Source organism: Humulus lupulus, chromosome 2 (genome assembly GCF_963169125.1).
Source record: "Humulus lupulus chromosome 2, drHumLupu1.1, whole genome shotgun sequence".
Taxonomy (NCBI): Eukaryota; Viridiplantae; Streptophyta; class Magnoliopsida; order Rosales; family Cannabaceae; genus Humulus; species Humulus lupulus.
In genome coordinates, this window is record NC_084794.1 from 147,678,948 (window position 1) to 147,697,550 (window position 18,603).

General features: G+C 40.1%; 1 protein-coding gene across 1 annotated transcript; it reads right to left on the minus strand.

Annotated features, from left to right (window-relative positions):
- Window positions 1–14,874: 14,874 nt before the first annotated feature.
- LOC133818608 (uncharacterized protein At1g66480-like) lies at window positions 14,875–18,183 on the minus strand. Its single transcript, XM_062251598.1, has 2 exons — window positions 17,400–18,183; window positions 14,875–15,061 (listed from the first exon to the last, which is right to left on the minus strand). Exons 1-2 carry the CDS (start codon window positions 18,036–18,038, stop codon window positions 15,008–15,010), a joined length of 693 nt encoding a protein of 230 aa, XP_062107582.1. The 5' UTR covers window positions 18,039–18,183; the 3' UTR covers window positions 14,875–15,007.
- Between the last annotated feature and the right edge of the window lie 420 nt (window positions 18,184–18,603).

Here is an 18,603-nt window from a genome sequence, read left to right on the forward strand (position 1 = left end):
AGTTAGTTTTGCTTCGCAAAGATCTAACCTTAAGTCTAGCGACGCTCACCAAAAGAACTCCCATTCCAAACCATGGAACGGCTCACCATAGCAATCCCAGCGAACAGTATAACTACAAGTCCCGGGATTGGCTATTTGCCTTAGGAAAGCTAAAATACGGTGAAAGGAGCCTGGCCGTTGGAACCAGGAAACCTTCGTAACCTAGAAAGTACGTGGGAAAAGACATCATCCGTTAGAGCTTCAAGTGGGAAGTGCATAGGTTTTGGCCGTTGGAACCAAAACCTCATGCGCCCCTACAACAGTTTCTACCGTATAAAAGTCTACCCTAAGCGCAAAGATAAATAAAGAACTCGGCAGAAAAGAAAGGAGAATGCTATAATTATGGAAAATATGTCCGCAATGAAAAACTCAAAATGAAAAATAATTAAAGATAAAACCCCTTCAAGCATTGGGGGTAGCTGCAGCTTCCACGACCGCGGCTTCGGGGGCATCGGCTTCAACTGAGGCTGGCGGAGTCGGCTCATTGGAAGGCGGAACTTTGTCACGGGAAGGTTCAGAGGTCCCCGCCTCTCCGGGATCTCCCGCCTCAGGGGCTCCAGCACGTTCGTCAATGTTGTAAGTTTGGACGTACGCCTCTGGGCCTTGATCCCACACGAGTAGCTTCTCCCTCATGGCTTCGGCATCATCTCCCAGATAGCCTAATACCTCCGGGTTCACTTTCCAGAGTTGATGCATGAGGACCACATGCGATATATTAATCGTTCTGTTCAGTATCAGCTCAGCATCCTCCTTCTCCTTCAAGCGCTCCGCCTCGGAGGTTGCCAGCTGTGCCTCCGCGACAGTTAGTTGAGCCCTCAATTTTCCCATTTCGGCCTTGGAGGCATCCCGCTCCCCCTTAAGAGAATCAATCTCCTTGCGCTGCTCCCTATTTTGGTTCAGCACGGATTGCTTCTCGGTCACATGCCCCCTGGCAGTGAATTGCAAGGCCCCGATCTCTTTATCCTTCTCGGCGAGCCCCAACTGCAGCATAGACACGAGATCCCTGCTCCTCTTATGGAGTTGCTCCTCCTCGTGCAGCTTACTCTGAAGAGTGGAATATTCCTCTTGCTGCTTAAGGAGGAGATCATTTTTTGATTGCAAGCGAGCTTCCAAGGTGTCCTTCTCCACCCTGGCTTGGGACAGCTCTTCCCGGAGCTTGGAGTTTTCGGCCTTCATCCCATCCGACCGCTGTCTAAACTCATTCTCTGCCTTGGCCCGGTACTCTTGATATTTGGCAAGATATTTCTTGTCCGCCTCTTCCTCAGCCGTGCGCCGGGCCTGATCAATCTTCTCCGAAGCCCCCAAGGCCTGTTGGGCCTGTTTCTGCTTCTCTGCCTCCAAGGCCTGGCGAGCCAGCTGGCTCTCCTCCAGCTGAACCAGAACTGCACCAACCTCCCGGAACGAGCGTTCCGCGATCATAGAGGCCTGCAAGAAAAGACAACAGAATGAGTTAAGCCGGACCAAAAGACAGATGATCCCAAAACACAACAACTGACGGCTTACCCCGGACAGTTGCTGCTTCACAGCGTGTGTCAGCAACAGCGGATCCTTACTGCTACTGATGGCCCATTTCTCAGAATTGAGCTCGCACAAGCTCAGGGCCATGTCCTCCATCATCTCAGCTCCGAACGGCGCCAATGCACGTTCGAGCCTAGGCACCAGCCTCTTCTCCAAGGCTGGGCCATCCAAAACCGCTCCGGCCGGGTGAAGGGATCTCACCCCCTCGGCCAGCTCAGCTCTCTTCACGGCAGACAAGTTATCTGCCCTTCCCTGAGTAACAGCCTTCTCCGCCTCTAACCGCCTCTTCAAAAAACTATCGGCCCGTCTTACACCCTCCAGGAGGGCAGCTGGGAAACTAGTTGGCTTCCGAGGGAAGTGGAATTTCAGGCCAGGCAGAGGAAGGTTTGTTGGCTGAGAAGGAGACCCCAAAAGGGTGGACTCCCTTTGGGCTGGAGGAGGAGGCAGACGGGGTATTAAGGCCCCGGTCTGTTGCTTTTGCTGCTGTGGCAGCAGAAGTAATTGCCCTTGTTGCTGCTGCTGCTTTGGATGTTGTGGTTGCTGCAGCTGTGACGTTGGTGATTGTCTCTGTTGTTCTTGTTGCTGCTGTTGTTGTAGTTGTGATTGCTGCCGTTGCTGTTGTTGTTGCCTCTTTCCAGGAGAAGAGTGTCTAAGGCGTTTCTTCTTAGCGCCCTCAGCATCTTCTCCGGGACGCTTGCTCACCCCAGTTGTCTTCACGGGGAACACAAGCCCTTCCCCGTCGCTGCTGCTACTCGAGACCATCATAGTCTCGGAAGGCCCGTCGGCAGGAGACTTCTCTACCCTCGGAGACGCTTGCGCCTCGCCACTTGTCTTCTTGGGGGAGGCAGCTTTACCTCCCCTACCAGCCTTGGTCTTCCGTCCTTTCCCCGTGGACGGGTCTTGGCTAGTGGCAGCCTTCTTAATGAGCAAAGTAACCCTCCCCAACATCTTGGCTTCTGGATACTCTGCAAGAAACGTACAAAGCAAGGTTAACGAACCAACAAGCAATGAGAAAGAAGATAAGCGGAAGACAAGACAATCAACAACATAAAAGCACAAGCAAGCCCGCCAGCAGGGAACAAGAAACAAGAAAAAGAAAAGTTTGAAAGGGACGACCATGCACGAGAAACGTGGATGGCCTTCCCCGAGCAAAACAAAACACCGCTTCCTGCTCCAGGAAGCTCCCGTACTCCTTGAAGTCCGGGAATGACATGCTGAGGGAAGAAGGGTCAACCATGATGACACCTTCTGGCAGACTACCGTCACTTAGACACCCGAGAAGCTCATCTTCCCTATCGCAATATCTGTCAAAAGGTATCCTACGCGGATCTAGCCTAAGGAAGCGGGGATCGAACCCCATCTGAGAGGTCCGGGAAACCTCAGACAGGCTGGGGGTGTGGATCAATCGAAAACTAGTCTTACCTCTCCCGGAGGTACTAGCCCCCGGAGCCCCTTCGTTAGGGTAAGCCGCGGCGTGGCGGGCCTCGATCTCCTCTTCCTCCGGCTGGGGGTCGGGGAACCTCTCCGCCCAACTAGGAGATAAAGTATTCTCGTCCCGGGCTGCTTGGTTGATCACCTTGGACAGCTCCAAGGCAATCTGCTCCCGGATGTCGGCAGACACCTGACTTTGCCCCCTGCCACTCACTGGCTCGATGTTTTGGAAAGAGGCGAGTAGCCCATACTCCCTCAAAGATTCGGAGGTCACAAGTCCCTCCACTTTCAACTCTTCCTCAGAAAGCCCTTCGTAGAACTTGGACCTCCTTATCATCTCCGCACAGAGAGGTGTCCGCGGAATGACTTCTGCAAAATTCAAATACAAGCATTAGAGATCCTCCCAAAAAGAAAATCAAACGCAAAGAAACAAAGTTGAAAAGGAGAGAAAGGAGCACTTACCAGGGATTTTGAAGTCCAAAGATAGGGCTGGCACCCTCTTCAGCGGAAAGCAGTCGTCAGGAACCAGTACTCCCGGAGGTCTGGACCCCTCGCGGTATGACAGGTGGGGCACATCACGTCCGGGTGCCTTTCCAGCCTGTAAAACCCCACCTTGTCTGAATGACCCCTCATAGGCTGAGACTTCAACCCGTAGAAGTACAGCACCTCCTCCGGGGTAGGAGCTTCCAGTTTCTGGGACTTGCAAAAGATGAACCACCCCGCTAGGAGCTTGTAGCTGGGAGGAATCAACTGGAAGGGGGCAATCCCCGCCTTCACACAGAAATTGGCAAAGTAACTCCTTAGGGGCAAGTGCGCCCCACACACTATGTGTGCCCAGCTCCAGGCACCAAAGCCCTCGTGACTCTGGCTAGCCGACTCGCCCAGCACCGACAGACGGTGCCACATCAGACCTGGGATGTTCTTCAGGCCTGCCTCAGAGGAATACAGCTCCAGCATGCCATAGTTCTTGAAAAGGTTCGGCTTTTGGTCCATCTCCCAGATTGAGCTATTGGAAGTCGGTGGGCTAGCCGCGACCACTTTCGCCTTTCCTTTCCCCTTTGCACCACCGACAGAGGAACCCTTCTCCTGGGCAGAATCAGCCTCCCCCACAGCAAGGAGTTGCTCCTTTGAGATGTTCGTCACTGGACAAAAGAAAGAAAGAAGAAAACACTCTAAGCAGTCAGCACCCTTGTCATACCCTAGTGGTATCAAAGGCGTCGGGGAGACCCTCCCCGAAAACTGCTTGGAGAGGCTCCCACCGAGCTTACCGAGGGATTGGCACCATGCCACCCGAAGGGCAGCAAGGTACCAGACTCAGACTCCGAGCCTAAGCCCACCAAAAGAAGTGTTTTTCCAGAGAAAGACACCCTAAAGGCGTTCATGCTTATGCCCTAAAACAGCAAAACAAGGAACGACTTTCCAAACGCAAATCGTCAAAGCATGCAAAAAAGGCTACTTATCGACTCACATTAATCACATGCCTACCAAAGCCCTATTCACGCATGCACATAAGCGATAATGGCAGAAACCTCTACTCTAACAACTACCAACAACCTAAGGTCTGGGAGGAAAGAGCAAAGTAGAAATACTTACTGATATTCTGGTAGTTGGAGGTTGAAGGAGTAACTGGATCACTGCACAGCACGATCGCGAGAAGTAAAAGCTGCAAAGACGAACGTCGATTCAAACCAGGAACTTCGGCGAATAAACCCACTGCCAAATCAAAAGAAAAGTTTCCAGATCCTTACCAAAAGAAGTGGCAAGTTCGGAGGAACGGAAGCTGGGAGGCCTGAGAGTTCGAAGATTTGGAAATCTGAAAATCCGAAAGATAGAGAATTTGAAAGCGTAAAGAGGAAGAAAGGTCCTTTCCCTCGTTTTTATAGCAGGGAAGAAGTCGTTTCGAATTCCTCAAATGGACGGTCCCGATCTTCCCATTCCGTGTGCATCAGATCCAACGGCTGGAGATGAAGCGACGATCCTATTTATGACTCCTCGGATGGGAATAAAGTATTTATTTCCCATCATTACACCACCTCGGGCCCGGAGTACCATTAAAAACCGTCAAATCATTACTCAGATGACTGACGCACGCATACTCAACCAGTCGCCTCACGCACACGTCTTGGTCTCAGAACCATTCCCAGCATGACACGTGGTCCTTGCCGCACTTGAGTACTTGAGTTCAAACAGAAGAAATTCCCTTTCTTTTTCATACTAACACTCAGGCGGGAAAAAGGAACCCTTCCGGGAACACAGAAGGTGGCCCCTCGCCTAATCTAAGAGACCAAAATACCCGGAGGACTGTACAAGCTCCCGGATCTCTCAAAGCTCCGTGACCTTGGGGGGTAAATGTTATCCAGATTTTCGGATAGCGTTTAGATTGATGTCCTCGGGGAAGCAGAATTATCGATGTCTTTCACGGTAGGTGACCAGAGCTCGCGGATGGACAGAAAGGCTTCGCCTCTCCTGTTTAGTGTCCGGATTACTCTTCCAAGCAAACACAACACGGAAACCCGTCAACCCTCTCGGACTCCCGAAGGGGTATCCTTCGGGGAAGCTCCTTCCAGGAGAAGCTCTTCGAGTGTTCTTCGCGGAAACGGTTCCGTGCCTCGCACGGAACAACACCAAGCGGTCGAGTCATGGAGGAGGCATATTTGGAATGATATCCACCTGACACAGGATCCCGCCTGACACGCCCGACAGGTCAAAGCCGCACACATCCCAGCACGCCTAAGGGTACCTTTTCGCCTACTGTTCCGCTGACAACTTGGAAAAGACGGCTGACTTTGTGTGTTCCCCATACTTTCATGTAAATATACCCACATAGAGTTTTGTAGCCATGCTACTACAGTAATTGTATTCCCTATTTATGGCTGGAGTAATTAAGACTCATGTACGTAGAGAAAAACCCTAATCCAAAACCCTAGCTATAAAGACCCCTTCATTTTACAAGAAGGGGGACGGCCAACAGATCACATAGCAAAAACTCTACAAAAATCTCTCTAGCTTCATCTTCTTCAAGAGAACCCGAGAGAAACACTGTGAGTGTGTGAAGTTCTTGTACACCAGCCATCTTACTGTAGTCCTTTCCAAGTATAATAACATCGACTCGTGGACTAGGGCTTGTTAACGCCTGAACCACTTAAAAACACTGTTTGTTTAGTTACATTTCAGCACTTCTACAGTTCTTATCTTTTTATTATTCTGTTTGTATTCGTTTCCGAAAAACTCGGTAAACAGTTGTGATCAAAGAACTAGGGTTCTTGAGTTTCACAAACCTTAGACGTAATACAATTGGATGATAACAATTCACCTTAGCTCATTTTCTCTCAATCTTAAGCAAAAAGGCTAGAATGAATCCAAAAGTCCCTTCCTTGAGCTATTTCATGTGTATTTATAGGTCCAAGGAGGGTTACATATGATAACGTATCTTATCTTATCCTTAATAATCGCGTATCAAGGATAATTATGAAGAAATATTCAAATGCAGTTAATATTAGATTACAACTTAAAAAGGAAATCAATCGGGCTTCACGACCAGTCTGGTCGTGACAAACATTAATTCTGACAAGGAGGCGCGCTTCTGGTCGATAGCCGAACAACACCTCTACCTTTTAATTCTGCCATGTGTCAGTCTATGTGTAAGTAATCTTTGCCACGTCATCAGTGACCTTTTTTGGGTAAACACTCCTAAACAAAATGGAGTTGTTAAAAGAAAAAATCGAACCCTTCAAGAAATTTCTAGGGTAATGTTTAATAGCAAAAAACTTTCAAAAAGACTGTGGGTTGAGGCAATTAACACTGCTTGTTACATAATCAACCATGTATTTTTACGATCAGGTACTAACAAAACTCCATATTAAATTTGGAAAGGTAAATAACCTAACGTAAGTTATTTTCATTTGTTTGGTTTTGTGTGTTACCTCCTTAGGGATAGAGAAAATATTTGAAAATTTGATGCCAAAAGTGATGTGGGTGTTTTTCTTGGCTACTCCATTAATAGTAGAGCTTATCGTGTTTATAACATGAGAACTCCAATTGTGATGGAATCTTCAAATGTTGTTATTAATGATTTGAAAGATTTTTCTGAATATCTCAGTGAAGAAGAAATTGACAGGTTAATCGATAAAAATACTCAAAGAGAATCATCTAATGTACCTGGAAGTGATTCTGTGCCCACAGCTTCAGAAACTGTCATAACAAAACCCGAATCTATTGCAACAACCTCTGGACAAACAGTGAAGGAGGGTCCAGAAATTATCACTAATTCAATTCAGAGAGAACCTTCCACTAGAGTTAAAAAGAATCACCCTACCGATCTCATTCTTGGTAACATTGAGGATAGTATGGTCAGAAGAAGAAGTTATGTGAATCTTGCAATTTTTGTGTTATACTTCATCTTTTGAGCCTAAAAATGTGAAAGAGGCTTTATGTGATGAATCCTGGACTAAAGCAATGCAAGAAGAGTTGGAACAATTTTTTAGAAATGATGTTTGGATTCTTGTTCCTAGGCCGAATCACACCAACGTTATTGGGACTAAATGGATTTTTAAAAATGAAACAGATGAATTTGGTACTGTTATCCAATAAATCAGCATTGGTGACGTGGCAAATAATCTCTGGACACGTGGCTGACACCTGGAAGCGTCTGCTAGAGTATCGACCAGAAGACACAGTAGAGGCAGGGTAAGCCCTCTTACCCGCGACCAGTCTGGTCGATGGTTCCGTGTACAAGGCAACTTTTATGGGAAGATCTTTATGAATCCCGAATTTATCTCATACAATCTTCTGGATATCCGATTATTCAGGGAAGAATATCTGTAACAATCTCTTGTAACCCTCCTTGAGCCTATAAATAGCAAGAGATAGCTCAAAGGAAGGGACCTTTTTTCGCTCTTTAATCATTCAAAACTATAGTAATTCTCCAAGTAAACCTGTATCGTTCTTCAGAGGTGTGTGAAACTCATTGAACCCTGGTTCTTTGATCACCCTTCTGATTCTTATATCAATATCAGTCTAAGTGGACGTAGGTCGTTACCAGATCCTGGGGCCGAACCACTATAAATTACTGTGTTTTCTTTACTTTTGTCATTGCGTTCTTCTTTATACACTCGTTTATATCAACCACGTTTTGACTCTGTGTCAGTTGGCCAAATCTTGGGTCAACAGGTACAATAATTAGAAATAAGGCTCGGTTGGTGGCACAAGGTTACACGCAAGTAGAATGGGTAGACTTTGATGAAACCTTTGCCCTTGTTGCTTGACTTGAGTCTATTAGGCTATTGCTAGCTGTGGCTTGAATTGTTGTTTTTAAACTATACCAAATGGATGTCAAGTTTGCATTTTTTAATGGTATATTAAATGAAGAGGCATTTGTTGAATAACCAAAAGGTTTCAAAGATCCACATTTTCCAGATCATGTTTTTCAACTGAAACAAGCTCTCTATGGTTTTAAACAAGCTCCCAGAGCCTGGTATGAAAGGTTAACTCAATTTCTTGTTTTAAATGGTTATAGAAGATGTGGAGTTGATAAAACCTTGTTCATTAAAAATGTTGATTCTGACATTATTATTTCTCAAATTTATGTCGATGATATTGTTTTTGGTTCCACTTCTAACACTCAAGTGCATGAATTTGTGAAGCAAATGAAAGATGAGTTTGACATGAGCATGGTAGGGGAGTTAAATTACTTCCTAGGATTGCAAGTCAAACAGACAGAAGAAGGAACCTTCATCTCTCAAAGTAATTATGCCAAAAATTCGATAAAGAAATTTGGGATGGAGTCTGCTAAACATGCCAAAACACCAATGGGAACCACAGTCAAACTGACCAAGGATGAAAATGATGTAAAGATAGATCCAACACTGTACAAAAGCGTGATTGAAAGTCTTCTATATCTCACAGCTAGTCGTCCTGACATTAGCTACAATGTTGGGGTATGTGCTCGGTATCAAGGGAATCCTATGGAATCCCATGTGACAGTTGTTAAGCGAATCATTCGCTATGTCAATGGTACTCAAGACTATGGAATTTGGTACTCAAAGGAAACAAACTCTAACCTTGTTTGTTTTAGTGATGCTGATTGGGCAGGCAATGCAGATGACAGAAAAAGTACAAGTGGTGGATGTTTCTACTTAGGAAACAATCTCGTTTCCTGGCATAGAAAGAAACAAAATTCAATCTCCTTGTCAACTGCTGAGGTTGAGTACATAGCTGCAGGAAGTTGTTGTACCCAATTATTATGGATGAAACAAATGATGACAGATTATGGGTTTGATCTTAACACTTTGACTATTTTTTCTAATAATACTAATGCAATTAATATCTCAAAAAGTCATGTTAAACACTCTTGCACTAAACATATTGACATTCGTCGTCATTTTATTAGGGAACGTGTTGAAAATAAAACTTTGGTTTTAGAATATATTGACAGTGGCAAACAAATTGCAGATATTTTTACAAAAGCCATTGATACAATTAAGTTTGATTCCCTCAGGAAATCCTTGGGGGTTTGTACTAATTAAATATTGTTTGTGTTGTGCCATATCCCTGTGCTTGAAAATGTTGCGTGGTGTCTTCTTGTTCTTGTCCAAAGAGAAATTTCAATCATTATGAAAAAATGTATTTTTACTTCATGTTAGAGTTTATAGTTAATATATATCATCCATATTTTTTAAATAAAAAATATCAAAATAAATAGTCCCTCCAATTAATATTCTTCCAAATCAATCTGTGTTTATTGTGTATGAGCATTTAATCCTTAAAAGGTATTTTCAGGCTCCATTTTAGAATAGAGGTACCTGCATTGTTTTGTAATTGCTATATTTGAGTAAGTTGAAACTATGTAACAAAAATTATGTAGAAGATACTCTACCACTGATAAATGTTGCCTTTAGTGTAGTGTGAAAGCGTCTAATTTGGGTACTCTTTGAGAAAAATGCTAAAAATTGCCACTAGGGCAATGAACCTGAAAAAGGCTAAAATTGTCATACAGGGCAATGATCTCTGCTTTCACAATTACACACAAATACTTATGATATACTGATTGTAAAATTTTTGTAAGTTTCATACACACTTATTAATTTGGATAAAATATTTTTTGTGACAGGAGTATATATTTTGTGATATTTTAAAAATAAAAAAAATAATAAAAGCTTGATATATATTAAATATATTTTCTAACCTTATAGTAAAAATATGTGATGAATAAATGTTTGTCACTTTCTCCAAAGATAGGGCAAAGAGACATTGAGCACAAATCAGAATGAGATATTTTTTATACTTTTGGTTCTTTACTATATATATATAAATAAAAATAAAAAATAAGAAAAAATTAAAGGAGAAACCAATCTGTGTGTATCAAAAGGGCATGTTGTATCAATATTGTTTTGTCTTTATCATATATTTTTTAAGATCAAAAGTTTCCTTTTATGGCTTGTTTCCCAATTTCGTTTTGTGTGTTAATGTTGAGAGTTAATTTTTTTTGGGATATTATCGTGCACTTTTCAAAAGTGTATATTCATATTAATTCTAAAAAATGGAATAAAAATCAAATCCCTATCTCTCTCATTCTTTATATTCGGACAATTAGGGTCTCATTCTCACAACCATCACCATCACCATCCTTCTTCTTCTTTTTCTTTTTTAGTTTCTCTTTTCCTTGTGGCAGTTTTCTCTCTTTGTCTTGCAACCATGGTGAAAACTAGAGGAAGTGGGTCTCGCTCGCTCAAGGACTTGAAGGCTAGCTCGTTGACTGCATCACCCTCACTCACCAAGAAAAAGGCTCGAAAGAGTACTTTGTCTCAGCCCAGCCTCATTGACGCAACCTCCACCACGAGCAAAGCCATGGTCATTTCGAACCTCGAAGCCCCCAAATCTCCACTTGAACCTCCTTCAACGGAGGTTCCGCTCGCCTCTGTCCCTGGGTCTTCCAAAAAGGCCTGAGCATCTCGCTTTGACGACGCCTCGAATCATGAAGGTGCCTCGGCCAAAACTCATTCTGACTCTACCGAATCTCCTGATGATCTTGCACCCAAGAAGAAAAACAAAGGGTGGTTTCATGTTTCTTCTTCTCGAAAATCCCCTAGGACCAAAGGTTCTCACCCTACAGATTCCTTTCCAAAAGCATTATCTCCTATGGGTTCCACTCCACTCTCCAACTTTCGGACAAAGGTTTAGAAAATTCCTCCACTATGTTCCTCCTCTGAATTTGACCCATCTGAAGCATTTGAACCCCTGATGTTGATCCACTTGAAGATGATGCATCTATTGAAGATGATGTTGCATCCGAAGCCGTATCTGACCCATCAGAAGACCCTTCTGTTTCTCCAAAGGGCAAGAAAGCTGTGAAAATTCCTGAGATTCGCACAAAGTCACTCGTGGTTCCTAAAGCCAGAGCAGGTTCATCTTTTAAAGTTCACTCTTTGAATTCATGTTTCAATAACAATGAGAAAAATATGAAGCATTATGTGCATAAAGATGTTATTTGTGAGAAAAACTTTTCTTTCTCTGCCCACAGAGTTTTTGGGGTCATTAAGAATATTGAGGATAGAGGGTGGTTGGAATATTTAACTGGGTTTGGTGGTTTTGTCCCTCAGGTTGTTCAGGAATTCTATGTTAATCTTAATGATGAATTGTTTGATAGAAAGTCTTTTATGTTTGGTCAAGTTTATGTTCGGGGGCATTGGTATTTGTTTAGTGCTACTAAAATTGCCAAGGTATTCAATATGCCTCCTGTGGTTACCAATGATGTCGTGGATTTCAACAAAGACAAGGTTTTATCTGAATTAGTAGGACAGAATATGGTTTGGGAACAATACTCGGTTCTCAAGGTGACCGATCTTACTCATTACTATGTCGTACTTCACAAATTTAACATTAACAACTGGATTCCCACCACTCATTCATCCACCATTACCTTTGACACAACCTTCTTTCTATTCAAATTCGGCACTGGTCTCCAAGTTGATCTTGCTACTCTAATTTTTTATCAAATCACTGCCTTAGGAAATGCCAAAAAGAAAGGCCATTATTTGGTATTTCTTCATTTGATCTACAAGTTGCTTGACTCTCAAACGCCTCTTCAATTGGAATATGAAATCGTGACACCTCCCACTGCTCGTGTAGATTACAAACTCAAGAAGGAATCCTCATCTTCCAAGATGACTAAAGGGATTGCTCTCAAGGCTGACGATGTTGTTTCTGTCATCACCGAACTCGCTGGTGTCAAGACCACTCTGGAAACTGTTCAGACAAGAGTTCACAGTCTCCAGAATTGTCTCTCGACCATAGAGCAACTTTAGCGCACCATGATGTCTTAATTTTCTGTGAGTCCTTGCAAATGATGCCATCTCCCTGTCTATGTTTTGGTAGCACCGTTTTCTGTTTAAATAAATTGTAAAAGAACGTTTTTTGTGTTTTTTCGTTTGGCTTCTTTTGTTTGTGTTGTTTTTCTCCTTTGGCTTATTGATAGACAACAAAGTGGAGAAATGTTTATCTTGGTCTATGTTTATTTTGCCATTGTGATAATTGATTATCTTGTTTATGTTGTTATTGTTGTTATTGAGATAACTATCGCAAGGGGAATAATGTCACAGGGCGATTTTTGTCTATCAAGTTGCCAAAGGGGGAGATTGTAAAACCCTGATTGGCTAACTTTATTTTTAGACAAAATATTTTAAAATTGCAAAAAATCAGCAACATATCTTTAAATAATTATCCCATAATTCAGTTGGTTTTTTAAGGGAAAATCTCTTTTAATGTGAATACAATTTTTACCTTATTTATCACAATCAATATTTATTGGTAAAATATTGTGATTTATCTTGTGAGAATATTTTCAGGGATTATGTTTATTCTGGAATAAAGAATGTTTCAAAAATGAACATGGTCCAAAGAAATGACCATGTTCGTTTTGCCAGATAAATCTAATGGTATTACTGAGTCATCAGTTTCCTTTTCCGTTGACACAGAATAATTTTGGCTGGCTGATTTCCTAAATCAAAGGAATTTGCAAATTGATTGCAAAGATCTCAGAAAATGATGGCCTTGGACGATTTCTTTTCCTATAAATACCTTGCCAAGGCCTTCGGAAATTTTATCTCTTCCATTTGGAAATTTGTAAACATTATGTTATTTTGAAGAGTGTTTTATTTGTAGAGATTAAGTTTGTTCACCTTAATCTTTGTGAGAGTGCTGAGTGTACTTGTGGATATCTATCTAGTCCCTTGTAAATATGTAGTGTCTATTGTGAACGTGTTCATAAGTGTCTTCGGGAGAGGATTCTATCTAAGTCTCGCTTTGGGAAGAAGTGAGTACTCACTATTCTTTGAAGGGATTTCAAGAGAATCAGTGTTTCATCAAAACCAGATTCGTAGAGAAGAGTACAACAAGATTGCAGCAATAGTTTAAGAGAGAGTCTTACATTGTTTAAGTCAATGCTTTTGTACACATTATTTCTTTACTAATTGGTTTATTCTCTGGGCGTGGCCCCATGGATGTAGGTTATCTGAAAGGATTTCTGAACCACGTAAAACTTCTCGTGTGTGGAATTTTTACCTGTTTTTCTATTTCTGTTTAAACAATTGCATAAGTAGTGTTAACAAAAATGAAATCTGTCTAAACAACTTAATTAGTATTCCTCATTTAATTAAGTTATTTATTTTAAATCACTTGGTAATATTAAAATACGGAATTTCAAGTCAGGGTGCGGCGCACGTTTGCCTGTGTGAGGCGGCGTTGTGAGATACACCGCTAATCGAGGCCCACCAAAAGTTATTAGACGATCTTCTGGTGGCCCACATCTACAGTGACTAACACCGGGAAACTATCCTAGATCCGAGGACCAACCTCTTGGACTTGGGAGATGAACAAGTGAAGAGAGCTTCTTAGGACGTGGTCTCACTCGGAGACGTCCTCGCCCCGAGAATAGACCTCGGGATGTAACCTCACTCGGAGACGTCCACGACTTGTCCGACCTGGGCTTACTAGAGGGGTTACACTCCGAGAACCCCATGACTTATCTTTTCACTAATCACTCTTAAATTGCCACGTGTCATGAGGTGAAAATACGGAAAACATATATTATATGAGTTCATTATCATTTATTGAGTTATTTATTGGTTATTAGTGTTTGATGTAGTGATTCTTCTCCAACATTTTTTACCGCCATACATTATCAACAATTTTTTGTATTTTGTTTGTGTTATATATGTTATATTTGTTATAGTCCATTGATTTTGTTTTTGTAAGTCAATAAATGTGTGATAACTTTGAAGGATTCATCTACTACAGGAATAATTCATAGATAAGTTTTTATTATTATTGATTATTTTTTCAATTTATTTTATTTAGTTGATTATTTAAGTTTGGAAATAATAATAAAGAACTGGCTTATATTATTGTCTTCTTTTTATTTCATTTTTAAAAGGAAATTATTGACATCAATTCCATATTTTTGTTATATTTTTTAGGTTCTTTCTTATTTATCCAAGGTGAAAGTGCCATTTTATATTTAGCTTTGGTTTGGTCACTTCTTCTTAGATCCTCCATGTTGAATCTAATTGATTGACAAGCAAAAAAAACTGTAAAAAAAAATGCAGAGAACTATGTACTTTAATATTAGGTTCTTCATTAGATGTTATTGCAAGTTTGTTATCTAATTTTTCTAAGATATTCCTAATTCATGATTATTCTATTTATGACTTAGATGTGCATGCTCTTAAAGTAAGTGAAAAACTTTTATAATTAGAGATTTTTTTTTTATTTTTCTGTAAATGTATTACACTATGATTATTTTCAACGAAGTATTCATTGTAAAAAAAAAATCATTATATTTATACAAAAGAAAATATCAGCAGACAAGAGAAATGTAATTGGCAAACACGATAAATCTAATTTAATTATATACATAATAAGGGACACCAAAAAGGAAAAATCCCCGGTGATGTACTTGGTTTGCTGGCTTTGTCCAATGGATGCTTTGTTTCGACAAATTAATACATTGTTATAACGATAGAGGCTATAAAGCTAAACGAATTTCTCCCTCTTCTATTGGTAGGAAACTCACTCGCTTCTGCAAAAATTGGCAACATTTTCATCAGCGTTACTAAAGAAATTATGAAAGTTAATGTAGACAAATTAACACAGGAGATTTAAAAATCAATTATGATAGTTTAGGTAATCTATATCTATCCAAGTTAAATTACAATAATAATTCGACTAGATAAAGACGCCTCTATAAAAACATATGTTTTTTGTTAAGAAAAATAAACATATATTAATTGCGAAATTTAGCATTCTTTTATTAAAATTTAATTCCAATGCCATGTTATTCCCTTGATACATATCATTATTAGTTTTAATAATAATTTGCCTCCATGTGGTCATTTGATATTAAACATGCATTGTCAACCATGACGTGGCATGCATGAGTGATGTGCCTTTTAATTTACCGATTAATTATAGATATTGAGTTTTGGTAAATTCCAAAAGAAACATCATAATTCAACGCTTTTACACATTGAACCAGCTCCATAAAAAATGGAGACTATTTGACCAAAGTAAATATGCTTATCAATGTTATCTACACACTTCATTGAATACATACCCACATTCTGGATCCTTTGAATAATTCTGCCACATCATCTTAAATGTATATAAATGTAAATGATCTATATATACACATAGTGGGAGAGCAAAGCAAGAGAAGTATACAGTCAGTCATATTATGTATATATATATAAATATATTTATACGCGCTTCCAAATTAAGCAACAACTAGAACAAAAGCAAATTCCAATACAATTTTCTCAATAATAATAAAAAAAAAAAAAACAGGGGTCGAACCGTTGGGGGTGAGAAGAGGCTGACTTTGGCTTTGTCAAACATGCAAACGCTTAATTTTTTGTTTGGCTAAGTCACTTACTTGTAGTTAACAATACTAAAAACCAGGCGTTTTTGCCGGGAATCCATGACCAAAATTTGGATAATTTTATAATTGATAGACTCAATAGCCTCTACAAATTGACCCAACTGACCAAATTCAGTAGTTCAACTAACGTTCCTACATTACAAAATTTGTCATTGTCTTCTTGTTTTAGTTTTTTCTCAAAAAGAAAAATATTTATACCACATGTTTTCTCATTTCGTTATATACCAAATTTTGAATTAGTAAATTTCACTTCTCTTAGCAACAAATTATAAAAAACAATTGCAGGCCTAGACACATTGGGACCCCATTAAAGCAGAGCAGTTAGTCCACTTATCCAACTATAAGTGATATATTATAATTATTGGTGACCAAACACCTCTCTAAAATGTATATGAAAACACTCCCAGCCCTACAAAGCCTCATCAATAAGGTTAGGAAAATTGTCACATTCTCTTCTCTCTCTATCTCTCTTTGTTTTTTTTTTTTTCAATATTAACTTAATATATTGTCTATGTCATCACTTTTTTTTTGTTATTTCTTTGGCTACGAAAAAAGGGCAGTTGGCATTGTTAATGGTTTGATTGTCACATTTAAACTTTTTTGTTGTCCGAGCGGTACTATAATAATATATGCTATATGTATATATAATTATTTTGATAGGACTAAACTATACATGAATCTCAATTACATTTAAAAATAACCATACCAACACACCACAAAACCACTGCTACAATATTGCTCTGACTCTTTAGTTCATACATTTTTTTCTTATGATTATAAATCATTAATCAAATACCCAAGGTTTTTTCATGGTTGGTAACAACAATATTTGAGTGGTAAAAAAGACTATTATTTGTGATCAATGGGGTCAATGCATATATAACGTACCACTTACCAGGTCTCTTTTGTCTAACCTATATTTTGTATCTCCTACCCCTTTATTGGGTTTAATTTCAAAACTCAAGCTCTACCACCATATATATTTCATATTTAATTATCAAATAAAATGTTAGCCAAGCAACTCTCACTCCATTTTGTTTTTATATAAAAATACCCAAAAATCATTTGTTTACGATATAAAACATTTTGCCAATTTTAACAAATAAATTATTTAATTATACGATGATCCTTTATAAGTATTAAAACAAAATTTCTATTTCGTAAGATATAGTTATAGATATCGAGGCAAGATCGTGTTTACTACAAATTAAAAACTCTGTCAACCATGTGAACTGAAGTAATATATAATTATATTTTTAGTTAGTTATGACATTCTAATGATATACTTCAAAAAAAAAAAATCATAAAATATTATTTTTAAGTTGTTCATGCATAACACCAATAAAATCAAACGAACTTATTCTTCAAGTGATTTACGAACCAACATATCACATGAAAACAGGGAGTGGATTGAAATAAATAAATAATAAGCATTATATTATTATTTAATATTATATAAGAATAATAACAATAAACATACCTCACGGGCCTTGTAATTCTCGGAAATGCTACCGAGACCGGGCTTCCGGCGCTCGTCAGGCCGCAGCAACGCACCGCTTTTCATCTCCGCCGCGTCACCAGCGCCGCCACTGCGACCGTTATTTTCCATATAAAGGCCAATGATTTTCTCAGCCACTTCGACCTCATCTCTACTGTCTTCCACCAATTTAGCAACTTGGGCTCTTGGGAGCCTCATCTTGACCCTCATTGGGCCAGAATTGGGCGCCACTGGCCCACCGGAGACATGGCTGGACGACGCCCTGGCCATGGAAAGGTCCGAAACAGCCCTCCGAGAAAGCATCAGGCACTCGAGTCGGTCCTTGGCGCTCATGTTGATCCCGGACCGTACCCTTCTGGCGGATTTGTGATGATGATCATTAAAAGAAACCTTTGGAAGCTCCACTAGAAAATAGAGCTTCTTGGGTTTGAGCTCTTGTTGGGCCTCCAATGGCTTAGCTCTAACCCCAAAATGTTTTACAGCCTCAGAGTCTAAGATGACATGACCTGGGTGATCCTTCACCGCGTCCCTAACTGTTACTGGCAGTTTCAGTTTGTAGGTTTCGCCATTGATCTTCATCACCTTTACTCTCTTTCTTCCTCCTCCAATACTGTTGCCCATTTTTTTATTTTATCTCTCTCTCTCTTAATTTTCCTTTTTATGTTTTCGGATTGGATTTGTGATGAGGACTGTGGCACATGAAGACGTGGCTTTTATACATGGGATTTTCTAGTTTGGGCTGAATAATTTAATGGCGGTGGGATTGTGTCAAATCCTAAGGTGTGAAATAAAGGAAATACTCCCGAGATTCCTCCATCATTACAGGCGTATATTTCTACTAGGTGGGAACATAGAGTTGAACTAAGACAAAACTAATTGGCTTGGTGGGTGAAAGTAAATCATTTTGTTTTGTCAATATAAAGGGACATGCCTAACTTTATAAAAAGTGTCTTTGTATATATTAATGACTCTTTCTATGTGCATGTTTCTTTCTTTATTACTATTAATAGGAATTTTGTGGTTATAATTTTGTTTTATTTTTCACATTCACCCCTCATCTTTTGACCAATAGTTGTACAAATGTTAACTTTCCTGTGATTGAGTTTTTTTCTCGTGAATAGGTTATTGATTAATAGTTAATGGATTAAGATTTAATGGTCTACATTTAAAAAGATGTTTTAAAAAT

Bases quoted from the DNA above. Each gene is read 5' to 3' on its own strand.
- LOC133818608 (XM_062251598.1), bottom strand. From the start codon at position 18,038: ATGGGCAACAGTATTGGAGGAGGAAGAAAGAGAGTAAAGGTGATGAAG. The intron at 15,062-17,399 runs GTATGTTTATTG...CAATTTTTGCAG, and splicing joins AGAATTACAAGGCCCGTGAG to AAGCGAGTGAGTTTCCTACC.